General features: G+C 42.4%; 1 protein-coding gene across 7 annotated transcripts in view; it reads right to left on the bottom strand.

Moving 5' to 3' along the window:
* DMXL2 (Dmx like 2) overlaps positions 1-13426 on the bottom strand; it is a 103887-nt gene that overhangs the window by 20297 nt on the left and 70164 nt on the right. For 4 of the 7 annotated variants that reach the window (XM_083586068.1, XM_083586065.1, XM_083586069.1 and 1 more), the window contains exons 28-31: positions 9816-10064; positions 4550-4731; positions 1921-2051; positions 468-553 (exon numbers count right to left, since the gene is read on the bottom strand). In XM_083586068.1, the coding sequence (XP_083442194.1) occupies positions 468-553; positions 1921-2051; positions 4550-4731; positions 9816-10064 (648 nt within the window). Of the gene's footprint in view, positions 1-467; positions 554-1920; positions 2052-4549; positions 4732-6293; positions 6336-9815; positions 10065-13426 lie in introns of all 7 variants that reach the window. The other 3 variants (XM_083586067.1, XM_083586063.1, XM_083586064.1) reach the window with 1 other exon arrangement.

Here is a 13426-nt window from a genome sequence, read left to right on the forward strand (position 1 = left end):
AAAATAAATAAATTATCTTGCTTGATGTGTTTCCTTTGCAATGACTCTTCAGGTGCCTTGCATGCCATTCATAGAAGAAAGGTGGTACAGTCAAACCTCGGTTCTCAAAGGGCTCCATTTCCGAATGTTTTGGCTTCTGAACGCTGAAAACCCAGAAGTAAATGCTCCAGTTTTTGAACGCTTTTCGGAAGCCGAATGTCCGACGCAGCTTCCGCTGCAGTATAGGAAGCTCTTGCAACCAATCAGAAGCCACGCCTCAGTTGTTGAATGTTTCGGAAGCCGAATGGGCTTCCGGAACGGATAACGTTCGACAACCAAGGTTTGACTGTATATAAATGTTTTAATAAGTGAATAAATGAATACCATTGAATTCAGTTATATTTATTTTTGAGTAAACATGCATCAGCTTGGATTTAGAATTTGCTTGTTTACGTAGAATTGTTTTCACAAAGCGTGGGGCTACTCACCAGGTATTTCTAAACCAGCAATGGGGAAAAAGGTCTTAATATTGTTCAGAGCAAGTTTTACCATCGCCAAATGGATAAGAGCCCAGCTGCAGGGGGAAAAGGAAACAACTGAAATGTTATCAAGTGCAACACAAACTCTCTCTCTCTCTCTTTTTCTTTTTACAACAGCTGGTGTTTAGCACCACCGCTTCAACTGCATTTTAAAATGTGTTCCACAAAACAAACTGGATCTGAAAGTGCTCAAGAACTGAGTGCTCAATTGCCAGAACATGGGCTTGTAGTATACTAAGTCAAATTTGGAATAGAGCCACTGAAATGAATGAACCTAAGTTTGTTATGTGACATAATGTCAGTGGGCCTACTCTCTGTAGGATTAGCACTGGATAGAACCCATTATATTTTAAGGTTCGCTTTTAACAAGCAAATCAAAGGTGATATCCAGAATTAATCATACTCAGAACATTCTACTCAGTTCAATGAGTCTACTCTAATGTGAGATTAATATTGGACATCACCCTAAGGTAGCAGACTGTTTAATTTTTTATTATTATTAAAGCATGAAAACAACACCCGCTTTTGCTACATCTCAGCAACTAAAACAAAAGAAAATCAGATTTTTAAAGGAACCAAGTTTCCCCCTTCTGGCACCACACCTAGAAATGAAGGCAGATTATTGATACATGAAATATAACTATAACCCTTCAGACGTCTAGCCCTTCAATAAATATGTTGCCACCCTGATAGATATAGTCATATTTGCGCTACCCCTTTCTGCAGTTTCACCTTAGCATCCGATGAAGTGGATTGTTGACTAGAATAATGTACGTATGCTATTTTGTAAGAAAGCGCTTCTAAAATGTTAGTCCCTTTATTAAAATATAGATTAGTAAAAGGGACCCCCAGGAAATCTAGTTTATATCCAGTGCTTTTTTTTTCTGGGGGGATGCAGGGGTACGCATAACACTAAACAATTTGTGAATCTAACGGGAGAAGAAACTAAAATTTATTTTAAAAAATTAGTTTCTTCTCTAGCATGGTGAATCGTCAGTTCCGTTGCTACCCCCGATGGCAGCCTCTTTCCTGAATCTCAGACGGAAGTGAGAGAGGAATGTGTGAAGTAAGAGTTGGAATCTAGCACAGTGATTGGTCAGTTTCGTTGTTACCACCTCTGATGGCGGCTTCATTTCCTTTCCCCATGTTTCCTGGAGGAATCGGAAATATGCTAGTGCACACAACCTCATGCCAGTGTGGAAGTTACTGTGAGCTGTCAGCTGTGCAATATGAGGCAATGCATGTTCTTTGTGCTTTTGTCCATTTACTGTGTTTATTTCCCCCGATTTGAACTGTAAAATGGTGGTTTTCTAAGCATTTTTTTAGAGAAAAAAACAGCACTGTTTATATCAGAAGAGAAGCTGAAGGTTCTGCATGCATCCATTTCAGCCCCTGCTGCTACCTGTAGGAGTTAGCATCCTTGTGCTCCAGGATTTGCATATCGGAGAGGAAAGCATCCTCATCCTCGTCTTCACTGTGGATGCTCTCATCAGAATCATAGATCACACCACTGTCTGAAAAAGGAAGGAATGGCTGTAAAGAGAGGACAGAGTGAGATATCAAAACGTGTTTTACACCACATCATTTTTTTTCACAGATGTTACTTCGATTCATTAAAAGGTAAAGGGACCCCTGACCATTAGGTCCAGTCGTGACCGACTCTGGGGTTGCGGTGCTCATCTCGCTTTATTGGCCGAGGGAGCCGGCGTACATCTTCCAGGTCATGTGGCCAGCATGACTAAGCCACTTCTGGCAAACCAGAGCAGCGCACGGAAACACTGTTTACCTTCCTGCCGGAGCGGGACCTATTTATCTACTTGCACTTTGACGTGCTTTTGAACTGCTAGGTTGGCAGGAGCAGGGAGCGAGCAACGGGAGCTCACCCCGTGGCGGGGATTCGAACCACTGACCTTCCGATCGGCAAGTCCTAGGCTCTGTGGTTTAACCCACAGTGCCACCCGCGTCCCTACTTCGATTCATAGGTGCAGGAAAAAGACACAATCTTCATTATAGGAATCACCGGCCACCATGCTGAACTCGGAAGGAAGCATGCGGAGTGGACTTCATTGTGATTCACCCCCCCCCATCTACCACCAAGGGATGGCAGAGCATTGTGATCCAGGCGACATTCGATGGCGAACCTCCAACCCCACCCACAAATCTGTCCTACCAAACCAGTCCTAGGGAGCAGGACACAGATCTGTGGTTCAGTCCACAGATCTATGAACCTTCCTGGGCTGGCTCTCCCCAAATGAGGGGACTGGTAAGAAGGAAGTTGAAAGGGAATGTCAAGAGGGGCAAATCACCCCAAAACCACAACATTAGAAGCACGGATAGAATGTGCAGTGTGGATCAAGGAAGGCACCACCAGGGCCAAAAGGATCCCTGCACATTTCACACACAGAGTCATTCCTTCCTTCCTCCAGTAGTGCCCCCCGTTCCCATTTTTCAATGTTCCAGAAGGCCTCCCCGTTCTTCAGATAAACCTTTTGGGTACTCAGTTATCTACTGTGGAGTTAAGAGGGGACATGAAACCACGCCTCAGTGAACTTCCCTGTGTTAACTTATCTTGAATCCAAGTTAATGCGACCAAAGGAAGATGATGAGGGCCTCGGAGACCAAGGCTAATGGGGAAAGGTTACATGTGTTCAACTTTGAAAGATCCAGAGGGTAGCAACACGAGAACGGGGCCTTTTCTGCAATGGCTTCCCGTCTGTGGAATGCTCTCCCTAGGGAAGTTCACCTGGTGCCAGGTAAAAACATTCCTCTTTTGATCTGATCCTATCCTCTTTTAAAATGTGGCTCTTTGGGAGGGGGGGCTATTGGGTTGTTATTTTAATTTTATTTTATTTTATTTATTTAGTGGTTTTATATCTCGATTTTATTCTGTGAACCACCCTGAGACCCCTGGGTAAGGTAAAGGTAAAAGGACCCCTGACCATTAGGTCCAGTCGTGACCGACTCTGGGGTTGCGGCGCTCATCTCGCTTTATTGGCCTAGGGAGCCGGCATACAGCTTCCAGGTCATGTGGCCAACATGACTCAGCCACTTTTGGCGAGCCAGAGCAGCTCACGGAAACACCGTTCACCTTCCCGCTGGAGCAGTACCTATTTATCTACTTGCACTTTGACGTGCTTTCAAACTGCTAGGTTGGCAGGAGCAGGGACCGAGCAATGGGAACTCACTCCGTCGCGGGGATTCAAACCGCCGACCTTCTGATCATAGGGCGGTATATAAATTCAATAAATAAATACATGTGTTGGGAATGTTTAACCTGGAGAAGAGGGAATTGAGAAGCGGTGTGATAGCAACCTTCATATATTTGAAGGACCATGAGGTACAGAATGTTGCCAACTGTTTTTCCTGTTGCTCTGGAGGGCAGGACACGAACCAGTGGGGCTGAAGCAAATGAAATGTTAAGGAATAAATTCCTGAGGGTTTACATTAATCAACAGTGAAACAGGTTGCCAAGGAAGGCGATGAACATTCCTTTGTTAAAAGATTTCCAAACAGAGGCTGGATGGCTACCTAGCAGGGGATGCCATAGGATGCAGGATCTCCTGCATCAGTAGTGGGTTCAGCTAGATGACCACTGAGGTACCTTCCTGCTCTTGGACTCTTTAACCCCTGCCACCCTCCTATTATTATCATTATTATTATTATCATTATCATTATTATTATTATTATACCCGGAGGTCTCAGGGCAGTTCACAGAACAAAATCAAAATACAAAACCACAAAATATATAATCAAAATAAAAGCAAAAACCCAATACGCCCCCCCATATATATACACACACACATATACATACAATATATTTCACATACGGTTGCCCTCAGAAATGATCCAACTCCTACCATTGCAAATAAGGGTTATTATCAAAATGTACAGACTTTCAGCTGTTTGCAAGGAGCAAAGTTGCATAAATGATACTTTAGTTTAACTTTTTAAAGGTGATGATGGCCGCTGCTGCCTTCGTTTAAAGGGAGGGAGGGGAATCAGGCATACTTGTGATAAACAAAAAGAATTACCTTTGCGACAAAATAGTCCAACATGCTGAGTTCCGGAGGGATGAATTTTTCTTTGTAGGACGGTCTTTCTGCAGGCACAGGTGGAGGGACAACACTGTCTTTGACGGGCCTTCCTGGCACTAACATTCTCATGTTGAATCTGCGGCGATGCTTGTCCATTTCTTCCGAAGGAACTGGAGGGGCTGAATGTAGAGGGGTTTTAATAGCTACAACTGTGGCCACGAACCGGCACTTTTAATCATGATATGGGTGTGCATTTCAATCCTAATCAAAAGCGCACAAGTAATCAAGAGTTGTTAGACTGAAAGCATAAAACAAGCAGTGATAAAGCTCTTTGGTACGAAGTCCATACCTTAAAAAAAGGGGGAAGGGTTGAGATAACTGTAATCTTCAGACAGATCCTATGCAAGTAGAAAGCTACTTCATATGCGACGAGAAAAAATAGCAATGCGTAAATTAATTCGATCAGAGAAGCCTCCTAGTTTTAGAACTGCATTTCCTTACAATGCTACTTAGGTATTTGTTCAATGTTAACGTCATGCAGATAAAACTGGATTATTTTCCCCTCCCCAAAACCCTGGTCAAGCTGTACTGAAGATTACACTTACTTTCGAAACAAAATGTGCTCAAATTTTAAAAGCACAGATCTTCTCTCTAACACAGGTGGGGCTAGGAATTAAGACAGCTGAAATATAGTCAACAGGCTGACTCATCTAACACTGGTCAAATATTGTCAAACACCGGTCGATTTTTTATTTTTTAAAAAATCAGCTTATCAGGAAAAGTACCAAAAAGGTTTACATCCTCAAGCGTTTAGACTTCTACTCTGATTACAAAAATAAAATGAAAAGGGGTGGGGAAGCATGTCACTGTGAAACAATAAGGACAGATGTTTTCATTTTTTAAAAAATTCAGTGGTTCATATTTGTGTGCTAACAAAAGTTTCTCTTCTATAGTGCTATTACAGTCCAGGAGCCTGCAGTGTTATGGCAAACAGTTATAACATAGTTAAAGATGAAGTTACATTGAAATTAGCATAGCAATTAAAAAAGAAAAAGAAAAAGAAGTCAATAAAAAAGGTAAAAGGTAAAGGACCCCTGGACGGTTAAGTCCAGTCAAAGGGGACTATGAGGTGCAGCGTTCATCTTGCTTTTTAGGCCAAGGGGTCAGCATTTGTCCATAGACAACTTTCCAGGTCATGAGGCCAGCATGACTGAACCGCTACTTGTGCATGGAGGACTGTGATGAATGCCAGAATGTATAGAAAGGCCGTTTACCCTCTTGCACCAGTGGTACCTATTTATCTACTTGCACTGGCATGCTTTCGAACTGCTAGGTTGACAGGAACTGGGACAGAGCAACAGGAGCTCAACCTGTTGTGGGGATTCAAACCACCGACCTTCTGATTGGCAAGCTCAGCGGTTTAGACCACAGCACCACCAGCATGCCTTCTGAATGCAGTTAGGTAGGCAGCAAAGTCAATGCTTTTGGGTCTCACCTCTACTGCCAAATTTACACCACTCTGTTCCATTTGAAACTTGCATCTCCCTGGATATACAACCGACGGTCAATAGCTAAGGCTTACTTTGCCGCTTGGCCACAAGGCAATTCTTAAGATTCATTGAATATCTGACAATATTTGACCATGATGAAATAACAGGGAATCACTTGACCGGTCAAACCGATTTGACTACCCATTCCTACACACAAGTAACGTCTGGCTACAGTGCACATCTTTACAGACCTTCATTAATGTCCTTTGTATCATCAGAAACTGGATCAGCTACTAGATTTAAAGAAATTTGTCTTCATTAGAAGGGAAAAGGGCATTGTGGAATGAGACAGGGAGGAGGCATTGTGGAAATCAACTCTACAACCAGTTGTTTAAAATTAAATATATAGAGAGGGAAAGGGAGAGAGGGAGAAGGAGAGAGATGTCAACTAAAACGAAAGAAGTAGCTAGAGCTGAAATTTTCCAAGATCTGAAAATCTGCTAAAATAAAAATACAACACACACAAAAGCACACACAAACAACCCAATATATGCACCCATTTCTGATTTCATAGCTACTTCACTATTAATATTTTTAATAAATATTTTAATTTTTGTCAGGGTAGGAGTCAAACTATAATAGAAGTGGGAGACCCGTTTTAAATAAAAATGTTCTTCTAAAAGTATATATTCATTTTGAATACATCCCTCTTTAATGAATATTTCATATCATTTTTGTGAACTGCTCAGATATGTATATTTTATTAAGTGGCATATAAATATCGGTAAATAAATTAAGTAAGAGCTTACAAGAGTAAGGGGTTTGTTGTCTTAAACTGCAAGCAGAACTGCTGCAGAAGTATGATCACAATGGAACAAATGAGAAATAAAAAATAAGATCATGCATATAAACTTCACAAACGTGCTCAGTGCGGACACAGAAGTTAAGCATTGTGGTTTATCTGAATTTAACAGATTAGGAGACTGATTACTTTATTGGCAACCAAAGAGAGCAGGGGAGATAGCCCTTAGTAGTTAAGTATAAAAAGAATCTGCAGGTAACAGGCAGCACACCAAAAACTGATCCAAAAGTAATAAACACAGATCAAAGATTGGTCTCCATTATGATAAGCCCATATCATAAACCCCCAGTTATGAAGAAAAGAGAACACAGAAGATAAAGGAGGAGAGCATCTTCCAAAAACAGGAAAGCGAAAAACAAAAATCCATGCCAAAAATATCCAGTTTGGAACATATTTCTAATGGAAAACAAAACATGCACAGCAATCAGCACCCAGATTTCTCTCACCATCCTTCTGGCATAGACGCTCTGAGTCACAGCCAGAAGCCATTTCATTGCTATTTGATAAAGCAACCTGGTGCGATGACTGCAGACTTTTTAAGGACACTACGTTTTCTACATTGGTGGTTAAGCACTGCGGTTTATCTGAATTGAACAGATTAGGAGACTGATTACTTTATTGTCTGCGGCAGCTCAGAGGCTCAGAGGCGGTAAACAAATTGGAAAAGCATCTGCGTATATTCTGAGAGCATACAAAACATGGATGTATATATTAATCACTAAACCAGCTCTGCAAGAACATATATACTATATTTTTGCATGCAATTTGTCCCGTTTTTGTCAGGGAGAAAAAAGGGCAAGGAGACAGACCAAAAGCTCACCCCCTGGAATCCTTACTTAGCATCTCCTGAGATTTTACCACTCGTTGCCCACAGACAGTCAAGCCTTTCCTTGTGGTCATAAGGACTATAGAAGTAAGGCTGGTATTTTCAGGGCATAAATCCTTGGCCTAAGAACAAATTAGGTACTTGCACTGCACTTTTACTAGCATCTGAATGGTCTTGTATGGCGGCATCTATATTCTGCATGCCAGTCTTTCTAGGAGTCGTCCGAGACCAAACTCCCTTGCTGCTTTTGCTACTGAAACATTGGGGTTTGTTCTTTTCTTGTATGCTTTTCTTGTATACATTTACTCTATGTAGCTGCTTTATTGATGCTCTTATTATGAGATTATTCTTGCAGTTGTTGATTTTGTGATATATGGTATTGTTCTGGTTGCTGTACGCTGCTTTGAACACAATTTTTTAAAAAATGGGTAAGTGGCAACAATTTTTGCTGAAAATGTTCTTGTGCAAGCTGTGTTCACCTGATTTCCTCCTATTCTCCCTTTCCAATCCATCCATCTCTGTCACAAATACCACATACTTTCTAAGGGGCACAGCGGGCTGCAGTGGGCAGGAAGTCTCACTGTGTCAGTTTCCTCTAACGCAAACTCTGGATTCCAAGCCAACACATTTATGAAGTGTTCATCTGTACAGCCTTTGCCCACTAGGCAGTTAGGCCCTTAAAAAGAGTACAGTGGTACCTCGGGTTAAGTACTTAATTCGTTCCGGAGGTCTGTACTTTTCTTAACCTGAAGCACCACTTTAGCTAATGGGGTCTCCTGCTGCCGCCGCGCCGCCACAGCACAATTTCTGTTCTCATCCTGAAGCAAAGTTCTTAACCTGAAGCACTATTTCTGGGTTAGCAGAGTCTGTAACCTGAAGTGTATGTAACCTGAAGCGTATGTAACCTGAGGTACCACTGTATAATTCCAACTCAGAATATAGTTCCAAACAACCAGGTCCTATGCATGTTCACTTTAAAATAAATCCCACTGAAAGTAACACATCTACGCAGTGAAGCTAACGTAAATTCTGAGTGGAAGATTAAGAAATGGTAAAGTATCAATGCTAGCCCTACTTGCATCAGATCCATTCAGTGTAGTGGGCATGGCTATTCATGCATCTCAGTGGGACTACTCTGAGTAGGACAAACACTGGATGCGACCCTCAATGTTTGCATGCAGGACATTCTATCTATTTAAAGTGCCATGTGCATAATATAATCAAAAGGATGCTGGTAGGCCAGCTCATGAATACTGCCAAAACTGAAAAACAGAAGCCTTCTGCACATAGGGTTGAGATGAATAACTGCTGTCAAAGTGGTTTAAACCCGATGAAGTGAAAAATACATTGGGAAATGGCTTATTTTACAGGAGTTTACATTTGATGAGTTACTGGTAGCTTGGCGGGTATTGTCAGTTTCTTCCTCCTACAGGATACCAGCTAGTAAAGTGCTATTAGATCACACTTTCTCATTTAGGACGCAACAGGAAACAGTAGCTTAAGTTAATCAGGATCAGAACATTGAAACCAACATGCAAAGGGGGTATTGGCAGGGCAAAGGTAGAATGTGCAGGCTTGGTGCTCATTCCTGCCTTGTTAAGCTTTAGATGAGCAAGCCAGGAAGGTAATGTCCAAAGTGAGCTTGTGGAGCAGCCCCCATTTCACAAATAGAGAAATGTATACCATCGACCCTTAAAATCATGCAATCGAGGGGCCTCTGAAGACCTTTTCCCATCGTATTGGACAGGGATGAGGAACCTGTGGCCCTCCAGATGTTCCTGGACTACAGCTCCCACCAACCCCAGTCAATGGCCATGCTGGAAGGGGTTGATGGGAGTTGGAGTCCTACAAAATATCCAGAGAGCTACATGTTCTCCATCCCTGATGCAGGAGGATGCTTCAAGAACATCAAATGCTTCCACAGTGCTGTGAAGGAGCAAAATACCCCCAAGCTTAAAAGGAGTATAAGTAAAGTGTTTTAGATTCCAGGATTGTGCTTTGAAGTTTGTATTGTAACTCACAAAATTCTCATCCCCAATGCCTGCCCCATCCCCCGTGTTTACAGTCTCCTAGGAGATACGCTACCTGGAATATTTTCCGATTGCCGCCTTGGTTTGATCACAAGTTTTACTCCTCCTCCAAAGACAGCAGCCCACATTCGGTTATTCAAGGGGTGGGCTGCTAGTCGAAACAATTCGTTGCAAGCGTTGGTAGCCAGAGCGTGTATCAGCAGGCTTAGGTAGACTGCTACAACAGCTTCACAAAGCAAGACATTTAGCTTTGGCTGGTCCTCATCCTGGGCTGTATTTAAGAGGTTTATGAGTGAGCTCACACCTGCAAAAACAAAGATGAGAAGAGATGATGGGCACATTAGATTATGATGTGTTTGTCCATTCTCCCCGCTGAAATATGTGAGGCACCATCAGTATTGGCACACCACCGGCTCTTGAAGGCACACCTGTTTAGACAAGCATCCTTCTGGTCTCCTGACTGGAATCTCCTCTTTTAACTGCTTGCTTAATTATACATTTGAATAGTAAAGGTAAAGGAACCCCTGACCATAAGGTCCAGTCGTGGCCGACTCTGGGGTTGCGGCGCTCATCTCGCTTTATTGGCCAAGGGAGCCGGCGTACAGCTTCCGGGTCATGTTACCAGCATGACTAAGCCGCTTCTGACGAACCAGAGAAGCATGAAAACGCCGTTTACCTTCCCGCCGGAGCAGTATCTATTTATCTACTTGCACTTCATGCTTTCGAACTGCTAGTTGGCAGGAGCAGGGACCGAGCAACGGGAGCTCATCCTGTCGTGGGGATTTGAACCGCCGACCTTCTGATCGGCAAGTCCTAGGCTCTGTGGTTTAACTCACAGCGCCACCCACGTCCCTATACATTTGAATAGTAGATGCTTATTTTAATGTTTTCATCAAATTGTTATAGGGTGCATTTTAATTATACATGCTTTTTTTAAAGTGGTCTACACTTGTGAACTGCTTAGAAGTCACCCTGGCAATTAATTGTTATATAAATAATGAAAAAAAATGGATAACAGCAATAAGAATAATAGAACTATCTCCACTTAATGCGCCAAGATATGATCATGCAAACATGAACCCAAAGTGTCCAGATGACAGAATGTGTATTGAACAGAACTTTCTCCGGCCTCCTTCCAAATTACATTTTAAAGACAAAATTGGGAAATCCATTTTATATATGTACCAAGTTATTAAGATACCCAATAGCTAGTGTTCTGAATTTTCTATATAAAAAAACTATTCCCAAATCAATAGCCAACCCTGAGGACCAAGTAAAGTTTTTACTGGTGGACGCTGATCCACGGATTTCTCACGTGGTAGCGGTCTTTGTGGTGAAGGCTATGAAAACTAGGGTATGGTTCCTGGAGGAAATGGTGAGGTTCCTCCCATTGCTCTCCTAACCTGTTGCTGTATCTTCTTTCCTGAATGGCGAGGTTTTTTGGGTAGTTTCCTTGCTGGGACAGCATGGCATGAATTTTAGCTTATTTTTATAATTTTATTGTTTATCTTTTAATAATGTTTTATGGTATTTTGTGTAAAGGCATGGACCTCACAAATCTAATAATAAACTTTGACTTTGATTAATTCTGGAGGGACTTTACAAGATAAATGCTATTGTCAAGGTGTAACTATTTATAATCAGATTGACATTGCATAGTCCTCTACTTCTTGAGATTTTGTTCTGAACTTTGACTATATAAAAAAAGAAAAAAACAGTTACATTAAAACTATACAAAACCACTACCTCCACCCCATTTATAAAAGCAGCATTACAATAAACTGGAGCTAAAAACTATTACCAAGTAGAAATCAGATATCAAATCTGTCTCCTGAGGAAAGCACATGCTTTCTAGATTATGCTTCCAAGTTTTGCCAAGGAAGTGTCTTCACTTGGACAGTGAAAAACAGTTGAGGGTGAGACGGGAGGGAAGTTCTACCTCAAAGAAGCTTTTCAAATCCCCTCATTACTCAGACACTGATGGCATTAGCAAATTCAACAGGATCTCCTTGTAAACTGGGCATATCGTGCAGCCGGCTTGTTTCATCCAAGCAGTGTTTCAGTAATCACATAAGCCCCGTGCAGGCAGACAGTAAAGAAAGCTGTGCCTGTGTGAGAGATCAGGATTGTGCTTTCCACTTTTGGCATGTTCCATGCACGTAGGCTCTGTACGCATGATTTGCAGGGTTTCCATCAAGCTGAAGTGAGCCTATATGCAGAGGCACTGCTTGCCACTGAAAAGGGGCCCTTGCCCATCACATACCGTATTTTTCGCTCCATAAGACGCACTTTTTCCCTCCTAAAAAGTAAGGGGAAATGTGTGTGCGTCTTATGGAGCGAATGCAGGGGGGAGTCAGGCAGGAAAAGCCTCCAGTCAGTCCCTTCTCGCTCCTCGTAGAAAAGCCCGCAGGAGCCGTGCGCTCCTTAAAGGGTGCGCGGCTCCTGTGGGCTTTTGCGGGAGGTGGGGGTATTGCCATAACCGCGCGCAGCCCCTCCCGGCTGGAGAGGTTGCGCGCGGCTAAAGAGGAAGCCAAGACAGCGAGCGGGATGGATTTTTTTCTTGATTTCCCCCTCTAAAAACTAGGTGCACCTTATGGTCCGGTGTGCCTTATGGAGCGAAAAATACGGTAAATCTGAACGCAACTTGCATACAGGGGAAGAGTTGTAGCTCAGCAGTAGTTTTCCAGTTCAATTCCTGGCATCTCCAGGTAGGGCTGGGAAAAACTCCAGCCTGAAATCCTGGAGAGCCGCTGCCAGTCAGTGCAGGCAATACTGAGCTAGACAGACCATGGATCTGACTCAGTATAAGTTAACATACCTGTGCTAATTTATATGAATCAAATCTTAGCCCGCCCCTAATAATTATACAATTTAAGTTTATTGTTCTAGCCAAAGGCCATGACAAACCTGTGGCGACAGTACCAATAAAACAATATAGATCATACATCCATAATATGAGCCAACATCCGTGATGTAAGAGAGGTTGCCAGAGACACCAACAAACTCAAATCCAGCTTGATTTCAAATTAAACCTCAGAATCATCACAATTTATAGTGATTTTTTCTCTGAATCATCACAACAATTTACAGTGATTTTATCTAACTCTTTTTTCCATATATCTATATGGTTCCCAGATGATCTACAGGTGGTCATTCATAACTGGCCAGTGAAGAAATCCAGCGGAAGAATGAAAACAGAATCATAACTAGATGCAGGAATTCAAGCCACATGGCCACTCACTGCTAGTAATATATGAAAACAAACAATGGCTTGTCGATGCAGGCATTGTGCCAAACAGTAGTTAAGCTTCCTCAACTTCATGGTTTGGCTTGGTTTTTGAATCGAGCCTATACAGTTGTACCTTGGATCCTGAACGCCTTGCGACTCTAATGTTTTGGCTCCCGAACTCCACAAACCCAGAAGTGTTCTGGTTTGCAAATGTTCTTTGGAAGCTGAACGTCCGACGCAGCTTTGGCAGCTTCCGACTGCATGCAGGGAGCTCCTGCAGCCAATCGGAAGTCACGCCTTGGCTGTCAAACATTTTTGGAAGTCGAACGGACTTCCAGAACGGATTCTATTCGACAACCAAGGTATGACTGCACACCTATTGAAGCACTTGCATGATATTATTATTATTATTATTATTATTATTATTATTATTATTA

The sequence above is a fragment of the Podarcis filfolensis genome (assembly GCF_964270895.1).
Source record: "Podarcis filfolensis genome assembly, chromosome: 14".
Taxonomy (NCBI): Eukaryota; Metazoa; Chordata; class Lepidosauria; order Squamata; family Lacertidae; genus Podarcis; species Podarcis filfolensis.